This window comes from Paramormyrops kingsleyae, chromosome 22 (assembly GCF_048594095.1).
Source record: "Paramormyrops kingsleyae isolate MSU_618 chromosome 22, PKINGS_0.4, whole genome shotgun sequence".
NCBI classification, from domain to species: domain Eukaryota; kingdom Metazoa; phylum Chordata; class Actinopteri; order Osteoglossiformes; family Mormyridae; genus Paramormyrops; species Paramormyrops kingsleyae.
The window spans coordinates 7,061,917-7,087,500 of NC_132818.1; the positions used below are offsets into that span (position 1 = coordinate 7,061,917).

Below are 25,584 nucleotides of genomic sequence, written 5' to 3' on the forward strand. Positions count from 1 at the left end.
TTAGGCCCCCTGAGAAAGTGTGACTTTGCGCCCCTCACCTCTTTGTTTGGCACTTCCAATCTGAAGAATTATGGACCAGAGCAGGAGCCCCCAACATCACACTGTGTACACAGTGCTGAGCCTCCTGAATCTGCCGGGGTACCCAGGCTGGGGTATTCATGCCCCCTCCTTCCTGATGATGTAATAGTCACGCCTCGCCCGATGGAGGTATGTTCTGAGAAACACGTCGTCAGCCTACTGTACACCTAGGCTACAATAACAGATAGAGTAAGCTCTAATAATAAAATGTTCTGTATAGTAAATACATAAACCAGTAACAGTTTATTATCATCAAGTATTATGTACTGTATATAATTGTATGCGCTACACTTTTATAGGACTGGCTGTGTAGTAAGTTTGTTTACACCAGCATCACCACAAAACACATCAGTAACGCGTTATGACGTCACTAGGCGACAGGAGTTTATCTGCTCCGTTGTAATCTTACGGGACCACCGACGTATGTGTGGTGCGACGCTGACTGAAACATCGTTATACGGAGCATGACTAATGTAATATGGATTCAAGTAACATTTGGCCATATTAGTGTAATGCCAGCAGGGGGAGACTCTGACATTCATACAAGTTAGATTGTATTTGTAGTGAAGTAAAGTGTGTGCAAATCCATGTCTCACCCAACTGGCTCTGGGTAGTTATTTGCCTACGGCAACACACGTAGGCCTACGTGTATTCTTTGTACTTATTTCTGGGAAATTCACAAGTATCATTAAACAATGAAGTGGAATTATAAGAATGAAACACTGAAAAAAAACAGCCTTCGACTAAGAATAAGTAAAGATTCCTCCTGTTACTGCGCAATCATGAAAAGATTTTGGAGCCGTTACACATTTTCGCTGCTTGCTGCAAAAAAAAAAAACACGTAATAGAGTAAAGGGGGGTATGTGACCATATCTGACCGGAACCAGAGATTTGACTGACAGCATGAGCCACTAGTGCACATTGCCCAACACTTGTGTTTGATTGAAGCGACTCTGCATTAAAAACAAAGTTAATCAATAACTTTATATAATTGCAGAGTCAGCAGGACACGTGTCTACCTGGCACCGTACATATATGACATGTTCAAATACTGGCAGACCGAGGCATTGTGGCAGTGAATGAGCTGAAGGCTTGCGGGCAGAAAGGAACAAGACTCCTTTATGAACAGAACTATCAGAGACACCCAACGACCATCGGAGCAACCGTAACATGGATTCACAAGTAGGTCAGACCCTGGACCCACAAAGGTGGGTGATTTACACAATGACACGTAAGGATCGAACAGGGTTCACATAAGACACACACTCGCGACAACAGGAAATAGAAATATTACCAATAACACAACAAGGAGCAATTTACAGTTACTCGCGCAGCATGCTGGGACGTGCAAATCCCGCCGGCGCTACTGTACAATAATCTAACGTGAGGTAAGCATATCCTAAAACCAACTGTGCGCTTAAGTAAAAAGGGCTATTTAATATGATGATTTTGTTCTTAAGATTCTGTACTGTAGTAGGCTACGGACCCTAGGGGCCCTCTCCGCGATTTACCCTAAAATAGTCCTTTGAGTTTTGGGTGAGATCCCATGACGTGACATTAAATACCCTATTATAAACATATAAAATAATCACGCTAAAAGAGTTTAAGGTCTCCACGTGTCAAGTGTTTTCTGCAGAAACTAAGGAAATTTAAATAAACAAACAGTCGAAGGTGTTAATTCACATTTGGCTAAAATCACCGATTTCAAATCGCTTCCATTTTAAAAGCCATCTACATGCTGTCATTATGCTCGTTTTGTTTTGGACGTTTTGTTTTTAATGGATATGCATGAATCGGACAGACACTTTCAAAATCCAGTTGGGACCAGAATCATAATTAGTCTGGTTAGGCTATAATGTTAATGTTATATAATAGGATGACCAGATAATCCATGTCAGGGAGGACATCTCCAACTAGCACAAGATTTGTTAACTAGCATTTCAATCAAAAGGACCTGGATTACATTTAAGCACAGAGTTCTTGCTGCATATTGATTGTTTAGTCTCCCAGAATCATGTATGTGTCACTAATGTTAATATGAAATTGTTGGATGAGTCTTTCAATCAAGGAAACAAACTAGTCAAAGCACAAGAAGAACTGAACTATTCAGCCAAGCACAGGAGCCTTTCGGTTTAAAGTAGGTTGAAAAAACTGAAGTAGCTGAAAGTGACATGGATAATCCGGTCTCTTTATTATATAATGGTATTGGCTAACGAAATGTCACACAATGTTTCTTAAAATGTAGAATTCTTTTTCGTTACTCAATACTTAATAGTCACAGAAGCGGCTATGGGATGTTGTTCAGACCAGTTGTGCGCTAATTTCGGCCGCAAAATGAACAGTACACAACATGGTAAAGTATTTGCCCTCCGGTTGATTTTACGCATGCCATCTTTTTATATCAAAATATGTCGTGTTTTCAATAGAGAGTCAATAAGGGAACAAGACTAAACAATTACTTAAGCATTTAATTGCTCCGTTTTCAATTATTCCAGCCATGCCCCGTATGCAAAAAAAACAATCTGCATGCTATCTATTTATATCAAAATATGTCGCGTTGTCCATAAAGAGTGAATAAGGGAACCAGAGTAAACAATTACTTAATCATTTAATTGCTCTGTTTTCCAATTACAGACGCTCCTCTACTTGCGAACGAGATACGTTCCAAACAGCCGTTCGTAACTTGAAATGTTCGGAAGTCATTTTAAGGGTATACGCAAGTACAGACCCTCCTTTACTTACTTTCAACTTACGAACTTTCAGACATACTAACGAAGTGGACTGTAAGTCCAAATTATGTTCATTGGGCTCCCGTTTCCTGTCCGCAAAATCAAATTTTTTTTCTGCGCGCCAATTCCACCTAGAATGAATTACAACAGTCCTAGTTCTTTGTACTTGCGTATACCCTTAAAATGATGTTGAATAATGACTTATGAACATTTCAAATTACGAACGGCCGTTCAGAACGTATCTCATTCATAAGTAGAGAAGCGTCTGTACTAGTGTTAATTTCGTCAGACGAGACGAGACGAAATATGTTCGTCAACGACCTTTTTTTTCATGACTAAGACGAGACGATGACAAGACTGCACCACTGTCCAAAAACGCTGACTAAGACTAAATTAACATGGATTATTGTTGACGAAAAAAGACGAGACGAAAATGTTTTGCATAAAATAAAAACTAAGATAAAATCTCTCTTCATTTTCGTCTACAATCGTCTCTGCTTTTTCATCAGCTGTTACGGCTTTAAAATATTCAGAACGATTTCGCGGCTTCGCGCTGTTGCTCAAGTTACAGGTCTCATACTCCTGCTGAACACACAACACACAAAGCGAACACGAGTGACGACGACATGCTAGGTCGAAGGAAGAGGCTCGATATTTGGTCGCATTTTAAGTACAATGATACTGACAAAAAGTCAGAATGTGTCATCATAACTGACGGGAAACACTGCGGACAAAGAATTTCGGGGAAAAACACCACCAACCTTAAACGACATCTTTGTAACTTAAGTTGTCAGTCGGAGTCTGTTGGGACCCAGCTTTTGAATTGTGTTGGTTAAAATAAAATGCTCTTCAGAACAGGTTAATCATTTGTGAATGTGTCTCCTAAATCAGAAATTGAAAACCAGACACGTTTAACATTTGCATTCAACAAAAATCATTCAACAAGTGTATTTTGTCAGGTAATTATGACATTTAACCAATGTTTGAGATATGTGAAACACTTTTTTTTTACTGAAATGTGTATCAGTAATAATCTCAGTAATAATGTGTTATTTTAAAAAAGACTACAATTTTTTGACTAAAGCTAGACTAAAATATATTGAGTTCTTTTTTGACTAAAACTAGACTAAAATTAAAAGACTTTTAGTCGACTAAAACTTGACCAAGATACCTTGAGTTTTCTTTTGACTAAAACTAGACTAAAATGACGAGACTTTTAGTCGACTAAAACTTGACTAACAAAAAAAGATATGTGAATGACTAAATATGACTAAAACTAACAAGGACATTTGGCACAAGACTAAGACTAAGACTAAATTAAAAATAGGTGATGAAATTAACACTAGTCTGTACAAAGAACTATAGGATGCTGGGAGTTCGCACGCTACACTGCTGGTGTGGTGAGAGTAGCAGCCAGAAGTCGTATTAGGCGGAATTGGCGCGCAGAAAAAAAAACTGATGTGGACAGGAAATGCAAGCCCAAGGAACACAATTTGGACTTACAGTCCTCTTCGTTCGTATGTCTGAAAGTTCGTAAGTTGAAAGTTCGTAAGTAGAGGAGCATGTGTATTCCAGTCGTGTGCAAAAATAAATAAATATTGAAAATGATGAGTCGGTTATCAGTGTTACTTTCGTGCATTTTGGAATAGATGATGATCACTGAGTAATATTTCAGTTTCAAAGGTCAAAGAACACTCAGTACTTAGGCAATCAGTGGTTTGTGGGTCTTTTCTGAACTGAAATTTTTTACACAAAAGAGAACTGAACGAAAGGTGAGCTGCATTCAGATCAGTAAATATTAACAACTATTTAAACAGCAGAGAGTAGGACTGTGATGTTACTGAATATTTTGTCATAGTCATGACTAAGACTGACTTGCCACAATCTGCATCTCACCAGGAGGGTTATCACTGGTCATTTAAATGCAAATGTGCATTTCTGTCAGGGCTCAGGTAATAACACATAATTGAGGGTCAGCTGAACACACTCGTCACTGTCCTATTTATCCACGCGCCAGCTTCAGAAAGCCACAGCAAGCGGAGCCGTTCCGGAGGAACCGGCGACGTGCAGAAGGAGCGGAGCCGAAACGCCGGGAATGTCGGCCGCGGGCACCGCGCCCCTGCTCGCACCCGCGCAGCCGCCGCCTGACGCCTCGCCCAGCCTCCACCACCACCACACCCTGCCGGCCAGCGAGTTCCGCAGCCTCGGCCTGCAGGACGCCCTCAGCGTGTTCCAGATCGAACAGGAAGGTGAGCTGCCCAGAACTCCCTCCTGTTTAATCCTGCTTACATAGAGTACAAATGGCTCACCTGGTATAAAATAAACCTGCCGCCAATAAAAAAAAAACAAAAATACTGTCATTATTATACAGTGAATTTTAGAAAAAACAGTAACATTGAAGGGTGATGCAGTGGTTAGCAGTGTTCTCTCACATCTCTGGGACCATTCGTGTGTGCGTGCGTGTGTGCGTGTGCGTGTGCGTGTGTGTGTGCGCGCGCTGGTTTGTTCCCTGCCTTGCACCTATAGGTTTTGGGATAGGCTCCGGACCCCCTGCAACTCCGGATAGAAGTGGGTACAGAAAATGGATGTATGGACAATTTGCATACATTTGATGAAAATGCCGTGCATTTTACAGTGAAATTGTTCTGCATATTACTTTCTCATTATTTGTGACATTTTTTTTTCATGCATTCCATCCATCCATCTTCAGACTGCTAATTCTACTCAGGATTATTTGGGCGGGGGGGGGTGGGGGTGGGTGTTGTATCCGATCCCTGGAAGCACTGGGCACAAGGCTGTGGTACACCCTGGAAGTAATACTAGAGTATACATTTCAGGTTGATACTGGTCAAAAATGTCCTGTGATATTTCAGTATCTCACCTTGATTCCTTTTTCAGTCATGACTTAAATTGATGCCGCTCAACGTAAAGGAGCAATTCTGCAGGCATGTTTCTCTAACAGTAACGTATTCTCTTGTATCTCAGCCTTCATCTCTGTGACGGGAGAATGCCCGCTGCTCCTGCATGAGGTGCAGCACTTCCTCACTGTATGCCCCGAGCTCTCCCTGGGATGGTTTATGGAGGGTCGCCTGGTAGCCTTCGTCATAGGCTCTTTGTGGGACCAGGAGAAGCTAACCACGGTATGGCGCGTTTCTGTTACGGACCGTGGTTTGCGGCAGTGTGCTCTCTGCATTTAGGGAGTCGCTTAAATCAGCCTCAGTTTGATTTAGGATTCCAGAAATGTACTGCAGGGTAGCGCAGTGGTGCAGTGGTTTGCGGGCACAGAAAATGATTGGAAATGTACTCAAGCAGAAATATTACTTGCTTCAACTGTAGGAGTTTCAAAAGAACATGAATGGAGAATGTAGATGAGTCTAATTGAACCAGGATCATTTTACTTATGTGTCTAGCTTAGCCACCTTTTGCTAGCTTATTTGTGGTTTCTAAGTCATGATTATGAAGTCCTCCCACCTGCAGGAGGCGATGGTGCTGCACAAGCCCCACGGCACAGTAGTGCACATTCACGTCCTGGCAGTGCACCAGGCCTTCCGGAAGAAGGGCAAGGGCTCTGTGCTGTTCTGGCGCTATCTACAGTACTTACAAGGGCTGCCACATGTGCGGAGTGCCACTCTCATGTGCGAGGATTTCCTGGTGCCCTACTATCTCCGGTTCGGCTTCAAGGCGAAGGGGCCGTGCGAAATCACCAAGGGCCCCCTGAGATTCATCGAGATGGAATGGCCCGTCGGGGAGCCGTCCATCCCACGGCGGGACAGTGAACACTAAACAACTGGGAAAGAAGAATTAGGCTGGTTGTCATGGTAATGAGGGGGCAGTTACTTGCTGAGATGGGCTGTAATACTGATTTTTGAAGCTTAGTGTTTCTCTGTGTTAAGCAGACAGGCATAAATGCATGCGGGACACCTCACCATGAAATCAAATTATACGCTATAAATTTGCAATGTCTTGAGAGCTATTTGTACACCCATCTTCTTACGACTTACTCTAGTCAGGGTTGTGGGGCTATTCATATGTGTACAATATGATGCTGATTACTCATTAGATTCTTTTTCTTAAAAAGTTTCATGCAAACAGACTAGGAGTAAGTCACGCATACCACCCTGTCCTGGCATACAGAACTGTTGACTCACTAACACTGACATATAGCATTTTCATGGCGTCGCTGAATGATGAGCAAACACAGTCCATTCATTTTATCTGACACGTTCTGTCCAAATCAACTTAAAGTAGAGAGCAGGGTTACAATTCATGCACATTTCCTGGGATTTGAACCAATGAGCTTTGTATCCCCAACACGATACTCTGCAGGAGCTGCTACAGAATAACCCAAAATCAACTATTTTGATTCTGAATTCCAAACTATTCTGTTTATCAAAGTCTACTTTAGTAGACTTTATTGAACTATTCTCAGTTACGTAGTACACATGTATCACTACTGAACTTAACCCTTGTGCACTTTTGTAATCGTACAAATTGGCCTATGTTTGTAGCAGCATAAAAGGAACTTAAAACCAGCAGTTGCAATGTCACATCTGGGTCTTATATCTAGGCAGTATAACTGCGCTTATCACATAGAACCTTCTCATTCGACAGTGGTAATAAGGACAAAAGATAAATCAAAGGACTGAAGGTGCATCTGTGTCATACTAGCATGCTCTAAGCACCATCTCTGCTGTTCTAAAACCGCTGTGTATCTGTCAGGCCCCAAATCGCTGCCTCTGCTCTCAGGCGGAGACTAAGAAACTGAATGGTTGTAAGTATCCCTTTGGAGCAAATCTGAAAAAATAAAGAAACGGTCCTTCTCTGCTCTGATTTACCTCTGTACTCTCTTATGCATTTGTTTATGCATTTGTCATACAGTACCATCACTGCCCACTGTCTTGTCCTGTAGCCCAGGTTAGCGCCAACTGATAACTAGGCAATAGCTTAACTTTTGGCATAATTATGAGATCCTGACCTTATAATTATGAAATCTTTTTGAGATCAAATAGTTTTTTTCTTTTGTGAATGCAATGCACTTTCATGCATACATTTTTACAATTTTTCGTGATTCAATGCCAAAACATTTCAAAACTTTTTTTAAAGAAAAAGATGGATAAATATGGCCAGCATAGTCACGTAACACCTCCAGCTGTCTTGTTCAGTTTCTCTTTTCTGTACCAGGGAGATGAATCTATTGACAGCCCTACAGAGAGATTTCCATATCAGGTATCACCACTCATATCAAACAGGGAGGACACCCTTCCGACACTTTGGATTCATAAATGAATCCAGATGATATTGAACACTCTGTGGTGGACTGGCGACCTGCCCAAGGTGTACCCTGCCTCTCACCTGAAGATGCTGGGATTGGCTTCCCCGCGACCCAGATGGATTAAGTAGTATAGATAATGGATGGATGGATGGATGTTTAACACTAATTATCCCTCAACAGCTTTACTGGCTACACACTTATTGGTGCCTTGCTTGGGCCCTGAATCACAAGGTAAGTTTAACTAAGTCAGGGTTAGAAGATAAGTTTCAGCTTAACAAAACCAAACAAATGCAACCTGAGATAAACAATACTGTGACACTGACTACCAACAATCGATCACTTGAATCTTGAAATTTGGGCTGCATAAATTAGGATTTTGCTATCTTGTTCACCTGACTCCCTCTGCCAGCCCCTGGAGGATGGGATCCCCCCTTTGAGTCTGGTTCCTCACTAGGTTTCTTCCTTCTAGGGAGTTTTTCCTTGCCACTCTCGCCTCTGGCTTGCTCACTGTAGGGCTTTGGGCAGGGATAATGTAAAGTGCTTTGAGACAATGCAATGTTGTGAAAATGCAGTATACAATTTGTGTGGAATTGAATGGAAAAATCTATTGTCTGTAATAAACCCATTTAGAGGAAAAAATGAAAAGTGAATATAGTGAGGCAGAGCTGATGTGCGTTTCCAGGTTTTTAGCCCATTACTCCATCAATAATGTGCATTTTGCTGGTGTGAATCATTTAACGCTCATTAAACAAATTTATTTTTGTATAGCGCATTATCACTTTCCTTAAGAAAATTACTGTACAGCCCAGGGGGTCTATAAACAATAACAATGGTGATTTGGGGTGAAGAGCAAGAAAGAGATGAGCCAGCAAGACTAAGAACAAGAGTTTCAAATGTGCTGAAACTCAGACCACATTTCTCAGTCACTCCTAGGCTGGATTGAAAAATTGCAGCAACACCACCACCTTTGCGATTTGGTCGAGGGTTATGCTTATAACTGTATTCAGCTGGAGTAGATTCATTTAGTGCCATGAATTCATTCCGTTTAAGCCAGGTCTCCGTGAGGCATAGGGCACCAAGACTAAAATCAGTAATTATTTCATTTATTAATAGTGCCTTAGGAGCCAGTGATCTTACATTCAGAAGTCCAAGTTTAAGCCCTGCATCACAGCTGTTTTCTAGTAGCGGATTCATTGTATTTTTAATTAAGTTATTATGGCACACACTACGGTGGAATCGGCTTCCATGATTAAAAACGCGGGGAACAGACACAGTCTCAATAAAATGAACCCTAGGTGACGACTCTAGGCGACTAGCAGGCGGTCGGTTAGGCCGTTTTGCCTGCTGCCTGGGCTTGGCTCTAGTTAGTCAGCGCTTTGCCTGGAGACTATGAGCTATGCTTTTAGACAAGAGGTCAGCACCAGCCCGCGAGGGCTGAATACCGTCCCTCTTCAAAAGCCCAGGCCTACCCCAAAACATCCGCCAGTTGTCTATATAACCCACACCATTTATCGGGCACCATTCCGACAGCCAGCGATGTAGCGACGATAATCTGCTGTACATTTCATCGCCACGTCTAGCAGGGATGGGGCCAGAGCACGTTACTGAGACACACATCTTCTTCGCAAGGTTGCACACCTCTATAAAATTTGACTTCGTGATCTCCGATTGCCTCAATCGGACATCATTAGTGCCGACGTGGATAATAATCTTAGAGTATGTATACATTTACTTTTAGCCTGTACTTGAGTAATTTTACTTGATTACTGTACTTAAGTATTATTTTTGGGGATTTTTACTTTACTTGAGTGCAATTAAAAATGAATACTTTTACTTTTACTTAATTACATTTTTAAAGGAAAAAAAAAGTACTTTTTACTCCTTACAATTTTATTTACAGTCAAAAAGTAAATCATTTTAAAATACTCATTTTTGGAGATCACTTCATTCTATTTTCCCTTGCTAACAAACCAATTGAATTGCGCTGAATCCCAGTTTAATTAAAATGTTATTCATTGTGCCAATGAGATTCGTTTTCACATTCTATGAAATTAGTCAGACATGTTCATTGGTCCTTTGGAAGTGACATCATATCACATCAATCACCACAATGCACAGCACCTTGACTTGGAAATTAGAGAAATTATAACATTCAATCAGTGGAAGAAAATGGAGGAAGAACATGATTCAGTAGCGAACGCAGTCCAAAATCAGCCACAGGGTCAAGAGCACCCGTGGCCGTACCTTAGTGAATTATTTTCTTTTAGCGGTATTAGTAAGGATTCATACAAGATGAAATGCATCCTTTGAGTAGCATGTTGCATATTTGCATTATGTGTGCCTTGTCGTATAATTAAATGGTTAAATCTAAACAGTTGTAAAGCAGGATAAAACCTTGTATGTGGTTCATTCACTTCATGTTTTTAGAGATTAAAAACGTAAACAAGAATCTCTAGTTTTCATTCTTGCTTTTACTTTTACTTTTTTAATACTCAAGTACAATTTTAATGCGGTACTTTTTTACTTTTACTCAAGTGTGATTCTGGCTGAATACTTTTACTTTTGAGTAAAACTTTCACTCATTACTTATACTTTCACTTTAGTAACATTTATGAGTACTTTTTACACATCTGCCGAGATGTCGGTCGCTCTGGCACCAGGGAGACAATTAACTATGGTCGCTGGAGTCGCTACTCTCACGTTTCTTAGAATAGAGTCGCCTATTACTAGAGCACTTTCAACAGGTGTCTCAGCGGGAGTTTCACTGAGTGGGGAGAACCTGTCCGGATACGTCCCTCTAAAACTACAATCTTCTCCGTCAGCCTAGCGTCAGACTAACTGACACTTCTCACAGGTAAACGTACCGCTAATAACCGGAGAAGAATAACTAAACATATTGCACTCAGAACACGGAACAGGAGACATGGTGTTGTACTTACGTGAAACGGGAAGACTGAAGTTCTAAAGCTGGAAGCACCTTTTTGATTGAATGGAGATCGTGGGTCGGTGCTTGCGAAGGTGATTAATCCGTAGGGGTTTGGAGAATTATCAGAAGACTATTAAACTTGTGAGGATTTTTTTTTCCGATGACTTAATTCTAATTATTATTTAGGTGATATCTATAGTTTCTATAGTTTTAAAGTTCGCGCGGTAGCAACCAGGTTCGCTCATGCAGGAAACAGCGGAAATGACGAAATGAAGGCCAGGGTTGCTTAATCGCGCTTGTCTGTATTTTGGAGAGCGCTGAGATCTCGAGTGTCGTACGCTCCTACAGGGTTCTGGGATCTGCTAGAGGTGAAGGATGCCAACCAATTAACAATTGTGCTGGCAGCATGAGTCACGTGCTTTATAAGGGTCAGTTGGACAAAAGGGAGAGGACAGGAACGAGTAATCAGGCATTTATTCAGCAAATGGGCTGATGACGGGCGCTGATAAACTCCTAGTTACATGTGTTTGTTTTTAAGAAACTCTGTGCCACATGCAGCCACAATTAGTTCCATTACATGTTGTTATTGTTCCACACCCAGTGACAGGAATGTCTGATTGCTACTCATCTTAAACACCATGTCATTTTACCATAACTACTCATGTTTGTTACAGTAAGCTAACTAAATGCTATGAGTAGCCTCTCTGAGTCTCTCCCCACATAGCAATTAACTGATACTGGTCCAGATCCACCTGCATCGCCCTAAGTCTGGAATGCCACTGACATTCAGGCAGGAGAGTCTGCACCAGAATCTGGCTAGAGTTCGAAAAGATTACATTTGGCCTGTATACGTTCTGAAGATCCGGCACGCATCCGCCTGACTATACATGTACGATCAGTCTCTTACCAGATGTGTAGCTGATGCACTAACAATCTTTGGGGCGATCGCCCCACATAGCAAGAACTGGGGCAAAACTGGTTAGCAGTCAGTTTGGAAAACAGAAGTCTGAGCCACATTTAATAAAGAAACATACATGATTTATTAGCACTGGCTATTGGTCCTTAGGCTATGTGGGTGGTGATTGGCTCAGAGGGCTAAGTCTCTGTGCTCGTGTGCTAAAGGTCCCCGGTTTGAGGCCCTGCCCTGGTGGAATGATTGTGTGTGTGCATCCTTGACCAGGGCTTTTAACTGTGCTGTATGGTGTAGATGAAGCATAGCTGTGCAATTAATTCTTCCCCAGGACCCTAACTAAGGGTCCTGTTACACACTTATAATAAATACTTTATTCACAGAAGTACAGCTACACATCACATCTCTTTACTTACCCCATCTTGTGCTCCATAGCTTTGAGGTCAGAATACAGGAAGCACCCCTGTAGCTGGGGGTTAAAGGCCTTACTCAAGGGCCCACAGACACACAACCATGGACCTCCTGTGCACGAGCACAGAGACTTATGGTGCATTAGTTTTTCTCTCAGAACTCGGAAATTCCGAGTTGAGTGACATCACATCCGACAATCTCCCATTCAAGCTACCGCATCTCGGAACAAACACGGCTGCCTCCATGAACATGCTGCTGTGTGTTGTTGCTTTATATTTTAGCAGATTTGGAGTGAGATTATTTTTTTCGAGGGACAAACAAACAAGAAACACAAACTTGTCAAACCGTATTAAAAGCTTTATAAAATATTTTATAAATTCTGTCCGACATCAATGTCATAAGAGAGGCGTGTTTCCGACGGGACGTGATGTATTTCATCCGAGTTCCAACTCGGAGAGAAATAATCGAATGCAGGATTAACCCTCTGAGCCACTCACCAGCCACATAGGCTAAGGCAGGGGTGTCAAACTGCAGTCCTGGGGGGTCGGAGCCCTGTGTAGCTTAGCTCTTTCCCTATTCCACCACAAATGATTTAGCTTATGAGCTGTGTGGTAATTGGCACAAGGAGTTGAATCAGGTGTGTTAAACGAGGGCAAACCAAAAACTGTGCAGGGTTCTGGCCCCCCAGGACTGGAGGTTGACACCCCTGGGCTAAGGGGGGGATCCTGGTCAGCGGTCAGACTGGAAAACATGAGTCTGAGCCACATTTAACAAAGAAACACAGCTTATTAGCACATGTAGTAGTGTATTGAAATGCTTCTTCTCAATCTTACTCTCTGTAGCTCGGGGATTATAGTGCAGGGTCAGCATTCTCTGCAGGGGCTGAGGCTTGAACCCACAACTCTCTGATTACGACCATAGAGATTTAGCCCACTGAACCACTCACTGCCTTCTTTTGAACCTGATCTGAATTTGCCTTTTGACTCTGGTGCAGATATGGGCCAGATTTGGAAATAATAGACCAGTATTGGTCCATTGTGCCAAAAAAAAAACATCTTGACCAGATCCCGTTCAGTTCCATCTTGCTATGTGGGGCAATCGCCCCTCAGATTCTTAGCGTTTCAGCTGTGCATCTGATAAGTGACTGATCATACGCATATGGCAGACTCTCCTGCCTAAATGTCACTGGTCCCCAGATTTAAGGAGATGCAGGCGGATCTGGCCCAGAATCAGTCGCTATGTGGGTACATTGCTTAATATTGTCAAAATGGTGGACATGGCAGTTGACTTCAAGAATCCCACAAAATGCACCACTGCTCTCACTAATGAAGCACTGCAATGGATGCACTTCTTGAGGCAGCTGGGGAACTTGTTACCAATCACCCAACCCATCCTGTTGTGGTTCAACCAAGCCACCATCCAGAGCACTGTCTCTGTCTCCTTAAAAGGCACTGCAACTGCACTCAATGCAGGCACCTTCACAGCTCATCATGTATTCTGCTGTGAAGTTCCCATCAGCTGAAACCTACCCTCAGCTGAACATCTTGAGAACCATAGAACAAGCATCAAGAATCATCGGTGACTCCCATGTAGGTTTCCATTTGTTCCAGAAATTTACTTTGAGGACAGACTTCCAGCCTCTGAGGACAAAAAGTCTCACTGTCACACCTCCCATCATATCATTACCACTACTGCCTCCAATATAAATTATAGTACTAATAGAACTAGGGTGACCAGATAATCCATGTCAGAGAGGACACTTTGAACTAGGACAGGATTTGTCAACTACCATTTCAATCAAATATACCTGGATTTCACTTAAGCCCAGAGTTCTTGCTGTGCGCTGATTGGTCAGTCGTCTACAACCATGCATGTGTCACTAATGTTAATGGGAGGCAGCTGGATGAGTCTTTCAGTCAAGGAAACAAGGCAGTAAATGTACAAGAAGAGCTGAAGTATTTAGCCAAGTACAGGAGCCTTTCAGTTTTAAAGTGGTTTGTAAAACCCAAAGTAGCTTAAAGTGTCCCTCCCTGACATGGATTATCTGGTCACCCTAATAAAATAGAACCTGAGCTGTATCATGTGCCACTTTCCTGCAAGAAATCCATTATTAATTTCTATTTATTTGTTGTTCAAATTCATGCACGTCTCACTAACAAGAACCCCAGGTCTTGTAGTGTTCCTGCTTCACCACCCATCCATCTTCTATTCATGTCTTTGTTCTTTGCACGTACTGCTGTTCTTTATCCATGCACTGTTACTGTGTACACAGCACCAAAACAAGACAGGAAAAAAATCCTTGTACATGCATAGAATTCATTGAATAAAGCTGACTCAGAGTCTGATATATGTAGGCACCCATTTTAATCAAATTATATGGGGATTAAAATTACTGATGATAATGACAGAGGTTCAGAGATATTGATTAGAAAAGCAGGCTATATGAACAAAATTGCACACTCAAACCTACATAATAAATTGTCCTAAATTTCTTTTAATCTTACTGTTAACCCAGAAATTGTATACAGCTATGTGAAACAACCATATTTATAGCATTTCAGAATCTCTGTATAACTAAAGTTTTGTGGTAAAGAAAAATAGCTAAAATACTGGTAAAGCTGAGAAAGTTTTTGATTATAATATATTTTCTTTATGCTTATTTAATTATTTTGTGTTTTGTTAGAACTATTTCATATTATCAGTTCCTCACTTGGTTATGTGAAGAATTCTCACAACAAACCAGTCTAGAAGTCAATGTATGAAGTAGACCTAGAGGAGAAAGATGAAGAGGACCTTGAAGAGAAGGTTTGTCCTGCACCATTGATTTCTTTGGAAGCCACTGGGAACAGCATTAGTTCTGTGTGTGGGTCCTTCTTGCACCGAGCCATGGCCTCTTTGTAGCTGATCACCTCTTTGGTGATGGGGTCCTCCAGGTATTTTGGGTACGTGGAATCATCCTTGAGCACTTCTGCAACTGAATTATCGATCAAGTTGGATCTCAGGGCCTCCGTGATAGGAAATCGGCCTGCCTGGTTGGGATCCACAAGACCCCCAGTCAGGACTTGGGCTTCCATGAAGCGTAGGGCAATTCCTTTAGGTACCAAACCCTTCTGCATGGCCTGCCCAACTGATAGACGGCTGTTAGATAAGGAGTCCTCTGTCCCAGTGAAGGCTTTCTGAGCATTCATCAGGTGTTGCATCATGGTCCGTTCAATAAGCCCCAGTACTGTTGCCTTGTGGACGGAGTAGCGGGTACCGTTAGTGACGTCAATGATGCCCCCAGTGGCTGCCTGAGCCTCCAGCAGTTTGAGACCCAAATCAGAGTCGATGATGTTGCGGGTTATGCCAGTGCGTACAGACATTCTCATTTTAGTGGTGGTGTCATACAGGCCAGAGATGGGCAATTTATCCTCGAAAATTATGTTTGTGGGTCTGCTACTGAAAGAAATTGATGACTTTTGTGGAGTTACCGGAGTTTTCGGTTCTAATAGGATGGTAGGCTTGACCTTTGTCCCACCAGCAACCAAGAGGGCAAACTCTGAAATGTGCATTTTGCCTTGCCGGTATTGCTGTAAGTCATACTGGGTCAACCTGCCTTCCCTCAGGGCATCTTCGACAGAGTACTTCTTGCCGCTTTTGCGATCCAGCATCATTAATCTCTCACCCTCTGGGCCACTGGAAGAAATTTCCTCCCAGTCACATTCCATCTGCTGGAGATGGAGGTAATAATTTTTATCAATCAGACCTTGCAGGTAGGCTTCAGAAGGTGACATGTCCTTGCCAGTTTCAGGATCCAAGATGGTGATGCGGGTGGAGACATTTGTCTTTCTCTCGGAGGTCTTTTCTTCTCTTGACTTCCCCTGCAGCTCCTTTATGTAGAGCTCTTGCTTGTAGATCTTGTCTTTCTCATCCAGAATATCCTTTTCCAGTTTCCGCACTTCAGATTCCAACATGATGCTCTTTTGCTTGTTCACTTGGTTTTGTTCACTCAACAACTGGGACTGCTGCTGGAATGAAATTGTGCTTTCCTGCCTCCTGGAATCTAGCTGCCTAAACTCCAGTAATAGGTTCTCCTTCTCCCTCAGAAGGAGGCTGCGACTCTTTGTCAAGCTGTCCATATCTGTGCTTTTGGTCTCTCTTAAGCTTTGCAGGTATTTTAGTTTTGCACTCAGACGCTCTATCTCTTCCTCCATATTCTTTCTGGCGTTCCTCTCATAGGACACCCGCTCTCTCAGCTGGGCTCTCTCATTCTCCAATGTTTCATCCTTCTCAACCCGGATCACTTCCTTGTAGATAACCCTTTCCACAGATTTTTCCCTATGGAGGATCTCTAGTTGAATGCTGAGGTTCTGGATGTCCTTCTCCTGACTGTTGATCAGGTTCCTTTCTCTGTCTATGCGGACACGCAGGTCATTCATTACTCTGTCCAGTGTGGCATCACGCTCCACCTGTACAACCTCTTCGATGATGATTTTCTCTGTGACAGATGGTGGCTTACTTTCTAGCTCCTTGATTCGAGATCTGATCTGTCGTAACTCCATCTCCACCTGTATCTTCTTTTGCCTTTCATCTACCTGTGTGATAACTAACTCTCTCTCCTTCACCAGGGATCTCAGTTGCTGCACTTCTAGCTCGAGCTTCCTGCGGGACTTGATTTCCTCATCAAGAATCCTGCTCAGCTTCTCGTGCTCAATGATTTGCTTGGGGTCCCTTTGCAGTCGTATCGTCTCCTGTACCACCACTCTTTCTTCTGGCTTCTGCCTCTCCAGCTCTAAGTATGTGTTCTGCAGGTTGAACACCATTTCTTCAAATGTGCGACGCCGCTGGGTCTCTTCACGTACTTCCTTTCTCAGCCTCTCAGCCTCCTTCTCTATCAGAGGATCATTCTCATATCTGACAGTCTCTCTGCTTATAATCTTTGTCTCCACCTTGGAGTTCGTAGCCTTCCACTCATCTCTTTCTTTACTATGAATCATCAGTTGTTCAAAGTTTCTGCTGTAGGTGCTTTGGAGGATGGACAGCTGGTTGTTCAACCTTTGAATTTCTTTAACAACTTCAGGACTTGCCTCCTCCTTCACCACTTGTCGTGTCACTTCCTTCACTTCCACTTTTGGCTTCTGAGAACGGAGGGACTCCAGATTCTTAACTACCAGGTTCATCTCTTGCTCCAGATTCATGCGTTGCATGCTTAAGTTTTTAAGATCTATCTTCAGGCGCACAAGGTGCTGTTCCGTCTCTGGATCCACTCTGAAGATCTCTTTGGTGGTCTCCTTGACTTCAATCCTTTGTTGTACTTTCTCAACCTGGACATAGCGAACTTGATATTTGGTAATCTCCTCCATCAGACTTCTGTTCATCACTCTCTCCTCTTCCAGGCTGGTGCTCAGCCTCTGGGCTTCACTAACTAGCTCAAGATCCCGTTCGACACGCTTCACCTCCTTAATGATGACTTTGGGCTCTATTGTAGGAATCATTCTCTCCAGTAAATTGATTTGTCCCCTTATCTGGAAGATTTCATCATTGAGATGCTGGCATCTGTCATGTTCATTGGCAATCTCCATCTGAAAGATGCTGACAGCTTGCACAAGCTCTGGATTTCTCTCCAACTTCACAATCTCTTTTTTCACCACCCTCTCTTTGAAGACTGGCTTCTTCTGCTCCAGAATGGTTATCTCAGTCTTCATGCTGACAAAGTCGCTCTCTCGAGTTCGAATCGCTTCCCTCAGCTTCTGAAGCTCCTCTCTGATTTTGGTGGCCTCTATCTCCAGCTTGGGGTCTCTCTCATACTCTGTCACTACCTTAGTCACCAGCTTGGCCGTCACATTCTTCAGCTCATTTTGCAGGAGGACGATCTTCCTATTGACCAGCTCAATTTCAGCCTTGGTCCCAGAACTCTTCAGTTCCTCATCATGGATCCTGCTTAACATGATCTGCAGTTGGCTCTCCAGGTTTGCGTCCCGATAGTAATGTATCACCTCCTTCTCCTCCAGACGTTCCACACCCCGACGATTTTTCAGAGATATCATCCGTTTCTGGTAGGTTTCGAGCTCGTCTTCTGCACGGGCACGCCTAGCAACCTCCATGACCAGGTCCTGCTTGAGGCTTTCGAGCTCATCTGTGCTCTTCTGCTGGCTTTGCAGGAACACACGCTGCTGTACCACCACTTCTGAAGCTTTCTCCCCATTCTGCTTGGAGGTAATAAGAAAGAAAACATTTTTCATAGGCTGTCTGGTCAAATAAGGCACCATGAATGACAAACTATCAGATTAAGAAAAAATGTTGATGCCAAACCAAAATCTCTGATTGCCCTCCCAGTAGGGTGACTATATTTTGCTTTGCAGAAAAGAGAACCCAACGAGGTGGCAGAACGCCATGAGAGGTGTCAAAGCAATGCTAATATAGACGTCAAAAGTGTTCCGACTGTAGAAAGGAAATGTTAGCATGAAACAAAGCAAAATCCCAGACATTTTACGCATTTTTAGGTCCCAGAAAAGAGGACACGTCCAGGAAAAAGAGGACTTATGGTCACCCTACCTCCCAGTCTGCCCAGCCTAGTAGCAGGCCCACTCCCCACAAAATGAACTTGGGTAGGACCAGGCTGTCCCCATCATACCTGAACGATAAGCTTTTTGGCGATTTTCATTTGCTTGAGGAGCTGCTCATTTTCCGCAGATGCTTCAGAGAAGTGGTTCAGAAGATGCTTTTCCTGTGGCACCGGGGGGGGGGACAGTGTATTAATGACTACTCATCATCCCCAAAGCAGAGAATCTGCTAATCTGCTAATGCTAATTACACAATATTGTTTGGAACTACTTGCAGCCATAGTTTTCTGGTACAAATAGGTCAGATTTCACTGGAGATTAGATGGTGACTCGATGTAAGACAGCTGAGAATTGTGTTCTTTACCTGATTTTGCACGGACTTAGCCAGAGTGTTAATGTGCACTTTCTGGGCAGCACTGGTTCCGCTGTCATCGACGATGCAGTGATACTTGTTGCAGTTTGTGTCATAATCCTGCAGAAGTCAACATTTAACAAGCCATATTTTACTACTGGTGCATCACGGTCACTGTCAGCTTTTAAACTTCAAACGGCCCAGAACTGAGCAACCCTGCACATACAGCAGCCAGAAACACCCTTGGTGGCCTTTCAACACAGGCCACACACTCAAACATCCACAATCAGACACTATGGTTTGCCAGTACGAGACTGGCCCTTACGCTGAGGGCACTCTGCAGGTCCTGGGACAGGCTTGTCATTCTGTCCAAATCATCTTTCCTCCTTGAAACTTCCTCCACCACTAACTGTAAGCAACAGCCAGAATTGGATCAAGATGGTGTCCAAACGTCACGCAAAAACTTAATTCATCAACATCAACATTTGGCTTATTGTATTTTGATTATTAAATGAGACCCACAAAAATCTTCTCTGAAACAATATTCTGACTGGCTGTATATAATCCATGACCAGCCCACTCACCGATTGGGAGCTCATCTTGTTGTCGACTTGGGTTAGACCGTCACTGGGGTAAAGCTTATTATTGGGCAGTTTGTTCAAGAAGGAGGTTAGGGACTGGGCAGCACTCTGGAAGGCCTGATTCTTACTGGCTATGTCCTGTACGGCAGTCTCCCTGTGGAACGGAAATTAGGTGTCATCCATCCATCTATTTTGTATACCCGCTTGTCCTATTCAGAGTCGCACGGGGTCCGGAGCCCATCTCGGGGGCTACGGGCACAAGGCAGAAAACAACCCAGGATGGGGCACCAACAAATCACAAGGGACACTCACGCACCATTCAGTTACACACACACACACCAATGGGCAATTTGGAAAATTAGCCTCAGCATGTTTTTGGACTGTGGGGGGAAACCTCACGATGACACGGGGAGAGCATGCAAACTTCACACACATGTAACCCAGGCGGAGATTCAAACCCGAGTCCCAGAGGTGTGAGGCAACCGTGCTAAATACTGTGTCACCAAGCTGCCAAAAATGTGCCAATAAAAATAAACATCATTTTACAATATCAATAATTTCCATTTTAAAAAAAAAAGCTCCATTAGAGTTCCATCCATCCATTCATTTTCTGAAAGCACATGTCTTATTCAGGGTTGTGGGGAGTCTGGAGCCTACACAGTGGAGAACAACCCATGGATGGCGCCAAACCATCACAGAGTACACTCACACACCTATGGGCATTTTGGTAACTCCAATTAGCCTCAGCATATTTTCGGACTGTGGGGGGGGGGGGGGAGAGAAACTACAGTACAACATGGGGAGAACATGCAAACTCCACACTCATGGAACCCTGGCGGAGACTCGAACCCAGGTCCTAATGATGCGACAAAGGGGTCTCTCCCAGGCCAGGTACACCCCAGACGGAATGTTAGTCCATCACAGAGAAGACAGTCTTACAATCGCATACCATTGGCAGAAGTGGAAGTTCAGGTCCAGAACGTACAAATTCAGACCAAGGTTTTGTTTTAACCAAATAGTAGAGTATTTGGGGACAAACTTTAAAGTAAAAGCTTGGTCTGGATTTGTACTTTCTGGATCTGAACTTTCTACCTCTGGGCAACACAGAGGCACTTAGTCAGTAATGGAATCATACGTGCAGCCCCGAAGTTATGAGGCAACCACAAGCCTCCCATTTAATAGCTTGTTGGCCTAAATGAGCATATTTTAAATCAGTGTTTCCCAGTCCAGTCCCCAGAGACCCACAGTTGGTCCATGTTTTTGCTCCCTCTGAGCTGAGCTAGGAGGGAGCAAAAACGTGGACTGTCCATGGGTCCCCAAGGATTAGGAAACACTGCTTTAAACATTTATAATTGGCTTTTGTACATGCATCACCGCCTTGGCAGGCCTGACCTGCTCTTCAGCTGGTTCTGCAGGTTGCTGTAGCGCTTCCTGATGCTCTGAACCTCTGTGTTCTGCCTGCCGAGGTCGGGGCAGTACTCCTGATATCCCGCCTGCAGAGAGCTGCACATCTGCTGCACGGCCTCCAGGTCGCGACCCAACTGCTGCATGTCGCTCTCCCTGACGGCTACGTTCTTGCGTATGTGCTGTGATAGGAGAAGAACCAGGGAGAGAACAATGGAGATGAGAAAGGGGTACGGGGGGGCAAGGGGCGCTGGCTATAATGTCGGGCTCGGATCCATTAGGTTATTGGTTTGGATCTCAGAGAATAGTGTTGTTTTGCGCATATAACACCACATATTATTCTGGGAGCCATATCCATACCCTAAGAACCACAATTTATGAAGGCCTATAAGATAGACAGCACTCTGAATGTTATTACATCTTAGAGAGTCTTTTAAGGGATTTGACCCCAGAGCAAGGCTGCTTGCTTTTAATTGGGGAGGATCTCTCCGACGGGTGCAGCTGGAAATGTGTGTGCGTACCTGCAGCCCCTCGCGGCGTTCCCGGAGGGCGCCTGGTTTGTCCAGGAGAGGCAGTTCTTCAGCCAGCTGGTCTTCAAATCCCGACACAAAGACGTCCACCTTCTCCATCTGGTTTTCCAGGTAGACAGAAGCGTTGGCCCTTGTGGCGGTGAAAGAGGTCAGACGGTGGGGGGTTAGAGACCAGGGTGGTGCCCATATTCCCTGAATTTCAGATGACCCACTCCCACCACAGCAGACTGCTACACCGCAAATGTCTTGAATATTTATTAAGCAGATACATACAAACGATGCACATGTGAGGATCAGAGAGCAGTCAGCCAGCATGTAAAGTGCAGCTGGGTTTAAGGGCCTTGCTCAAGGGCCCAGTGGTGACGTGATTAATCTGCAGACCATGGTACTTAAACCCACAACCTTCTGGACAAAGGACACACATCCATAACCCAGTGAATCTGCCAAAAATGTTGACTCACTTCTTGGTACATAGATCAGCCAGGGAAGTGACATCATCATGTTTGTTCTTGGTGGTGTTCAGTTTTAACCGTAGGGCAGAGATAACAGCATCACTGGGTTTCACAGATGAAAGGGCTTCAACCCCACGCTGGACAGTCGCTGTCTCCTCCCCCAGATTCTTCAGGACCGAGTCTGTATGCTGATGGTAAAGCAGAATGATGCTCAGAACAGTTTCGGTTATGGCGCTATTCCACTGCCACCAGGAACCGAGCCGTACCCGAGTACCAGGAACTGTCGGTTTTCCATTGCAAAGTACGCAAGACGTATACCAGCCGTAACGGTGCTGACACGGATCTGCTTACTAGCGCGGCCAAAAGCGTGACCGAAACAAGCTGGATGCATCACCACCATCGGACTAGTTGAAACCACAGAGATATCGGTGTTCAGCATCAATAGGCATGGATTATTTTAAGGAAAAAAACAGCTAATTCTGTGTATTATTAATTATTAGTATTTTCTCACATCAAGATGTCATTTGCAATCCTGAAAACGGAACTTGAAAATTTCCAACCTCCTACTTAAAAAGGTAATGTAGAACAGCTGAACAGAATGGATTCGTAATGCAAATTTACAAAAGTGAATGCCAATTCCGCTAGCAACATTTGATGCATGATAACATATCACAGATGTTCTACCAGAAATTAGCACACTCTCCAAACTCAGCAACGACCCTTCTGCAGCGAACTGGAACCACACTGTAACTAGTCTCTCTTCGCGGTACGGCTCGGGAACGAGCCGGTTCCTGTATGCCGGTGGAAAAGCCCCATTTGACTACTGCATCCAGCCAACCACAGCCAACAATGCACCATGACATATGCATTAGCTGAGCAGACGATCCAATTAGGTCGCTTGAAGTAGAACTATGCTTGCAGAAAGGTATCAATCACTACACAGCAACATGTATCAGAATTGTTTGTGTATATACCACAACGTTGCTTCAATACGAGTGTATTAGAAGTCTTCACCCAACATTATATACACCCAACATATTAGAAGTCTTCACCCAACATTATATACTTCAATGATTCCCTCATTATATATTTATACTTCAATGATTCCCTCATTATGGTCCAGAACTCTTACAATTGTGCAGTATCACTAGGAGCGCAGCCTGTTTTCTGTACCATATATACCACCATTGGCATCATTATTACTGACGGTATATGTAACACAGAGGTTACTATATGGCCGTAAGCGGCAGGGATGACAGCCATGTCTCTCACCTCCTGCTCCTTCAAACGGTTGGACAAATCCCGCACGGGGTCCTTGTGGTCCAGTGGTGCTCTCAGTCGGCCCAGAGTGTCACGCCTAGCCTGCTCCAGGTCATCACTGATCCTGTCTAGCTGGCTGGACAGAGCCCGGACTTTGGGGTCATCTGTGGGGCTGGAGGCGACGACTATGGTACCAACAGAGGTTTCGATAAAATGTCAGATTAGTAAACAATAAGAACAGCAACAACAACAATTGTTACAACAGAGCAGTAGGATATGAGACACACAGAGAGGTAAATGCCAAAGGGGAGTAATATTCCTATCCTCTAGTTCAGGGGGCTCTTCCACAAAGCAGGATTTCTTCATTAGTCAGATAACTTAAGCCAAGGATTGTCCAATAGGAATGTCTCTTACCTCTCTTCTGATTGCCCAGTTTTCATGTTCGGCTTAAGTTATCCAGCTAACTGGGTAATTCTGCTCCATGGAGCCACACCTCCATACCTGGGTACTGTGTCCGCACAACTTCCACCCTGGTGCTCTTCGGCCCGCTTTGGAGGTTGGCTCTCTTCTTCTTCAGGTCTGCTAGATCTCTCTCCAACCTGGTGACATCAGCATTCGTCAGGAACAAGGTGTCAGACTGGGTCTATCCTGGGCCTAGAGGACCAGACCTGGAAGCCTTGGGAGCCGAGCTGGTGGGTTACCTGTCCACCCGGTCCGAGGCCTCTGGGTCTGGCGGTGGCACTACCAGGCAGGCCGCTGGCACGCTCTTCGTTGCTCCATTGCTGGCTTGCACACTCCAGCGCTCTGGATCGTAGTTGGACTGCAGAGTGAACCTCTCCCCTTTGGCCACTGAGCACTGGAAGGCCAAAGATGGAGTGAGCTCAGACGCGAAACATCTCTACATGGCCTAACGTCACGTAACCTCTGGGTAACAGACACACCCCAACAGCAGGCGACCGGATCATCGTGCCCCAAGCAAAGGTGAGGGATTTATTTTATGGCTTCCTGGAATGGACCACACCTGACTGATAAAGCTAACTGCAGAGTTCCCCAGAACAGCAAGGTCTACCATTTAAGCATGCAGTGGAGACTGCTTTATGGCGGAAACTGCTGTTGTGACATCGAGTGCGATGGTTATTGTGCAAAAACGTCCTATGTTGTTTAACCGCGTACTTCTTGCAACAATAAGCGGCTTGCAATAACGCCGAGGGAGGGGTCGTACATTGCTATCTTTCCAGTCGCACAGTGACACAGCCGTGGGGCCCTTGACGGGGGGGCGACGGCGAGAACGCAGGGGAAACACCGAGACGCTTCTCTTCCGCAGTTCAGCCAGGAGCTCCTCGCTCTGCATCAGGAGTCGATCGTCGCCCTGGGAGCAGAGAGGAGCAGAGATGAGGTGAGAGGGAGCCGGGATTCCCGCCAGAGACACAGAGTAGTATTGCATCAAGGGGCAGCTCTGATGCACATCAATACCAGGACAGACACTCAGACGGGCTGAGTCTCATTTCGCGGGAATCTCACGCATGTAGAATGACTCTCCCACACTCCTTTTGTTTCTCACACATCCACAACGAAAAGCAAGTTTGCAATCAACAATAGCATAAAATTAGAATATGCAACTGTTAACTGTTAAATGTTAACTGTTAAATGTTAAATGTGCTTAAGAATTACGTATTTTTTGGTCTTCAATCATTTAATCAGCTGAAAAAAAATGGCCTGAAATCAGCCAGTTTGAAAGAAAAATCTTCACAAATAGACAATAACTGGAAATTTCAGAAGCTCCAGCATGGCGAGTCCCCTCACCCCCACCCCCCCAAACAATAGCCAGTTCTCCTGCCAACTGGCAAACTCTCTTGGCAGGTCTGGATCCTCAAGAAAACTTTGGGGGGGGGGGGGGTCACTCTAGCATTCACACAAGCTCCCCCTCAGCTTCACCGCTTCGGGCCGATTTTGCTGCGAATAAAATCGATCCACCGGCGAACGTTCAGGCCCGTCGCTCGCCGCATGTCCCTCTGAGGTGTCCTACCTCCAGTGGCCGCTGGACCTCCATGCTGGACCTGTACTTTTGCGCCGCCAGGTCCAGGTTAGTGCTGAGTTTCCTCAGAGAGTCAGACAGTGTTTCGGCGTCCGACTGGAA

General features: G+C 44.2%; 2 protein-coding genes across 3 annotated transcripts in view; one reads left to right on the plus strand and one right to left on the minus strand.

The window, feature by feature from the left end:
* The first annotated feature begins 67 nt into the window (after positions 1–67).
* LOC111843224 (serotonin N-acetyltransferase-like) lies at positions 68–7,635 on the plus strand. Of its 2 annotated transcripts, XM_072704741.1 has the most exons (5): positions 68–207; positions 1,076–1,260; positions 4,825–5,056; positions 5,793–5,947; positions 6,285–7,635. In XM_072704741.1, exons 2-5 carry the CDS (start codon positions 1,249–1,251, stop codon positions 6,588–6,590), a joined length of 705 nt encoding a protein of 234 aa, XP_072560842.1. In that variant the 5' UTR covers positions 68–207; positions 1,076–1,248; the 3' UTR covers positions 6,591–7,635. The 2 variants fall into 2 exon arrangements, with proteins under 2 accessions (XP_072560842.1, XP_023666392.1); XM_023810624.2 differs by lacking the exon at positions 1,076–1,260 and having other exon boundaries at positions 74–207.
* A 7,038-nt stretch (positions 7,636–14,673) lies between these two features.
* The window catches only part of LOC111843215 (envoplakin-like), a 17,574-nt gene continuing 6,663 nt past the window's right edge, over positions 14,674–25,584 (minus strand). Inside the window, exons 10-22 of the mRNA XM_072704840.1 lie at positions 25,474–25,584; positions 24,670–24,816; positions 24,149–24,303; positions 23,949–24,046; positions 23,460–23,632; positions 22,197–22,375; positions 21,727–21,865; positions 21,194–21,387; positions 19,805–19,955; positions 19,546–19,629; positions 19,233–19,340; positions 18,940–19,032; positions 14,674–18,511 (exon numbers count right to left, since the gene is read on the minus strand). Coding sequence (XP_072560941.1) covers positions 15,071–18,511; positions 18,940–19,032; positions 19,233–19,340; positions 19,546–19,629; positions 19,805–19,955; positions 21,194–21,387; positions 21,727–21,865; positions 22,197–22,375; positions 23,460–23,632; positions 23,949–24,046; positions 24,149–24,303; positions 24,670–24,816; positions 25,474–25,584 — 5,073 coding nt within the window. The 3' untranslated portion in view covers positions 14,674–15,070. The remainder of the gene's footprint in view (positions 18,512–18,939; positions 19,033–19,232; positions 19,341–19,545; positions 19,630–19,804; positions 19,956–21,193; positions 21,388–21,726; positions 21,866–22,196; positions 22,376–23,459; positions 23,633–23,948; positions 24,047–24,148; positions 24,304–24,669; positions 24,817–25,473) is intronic.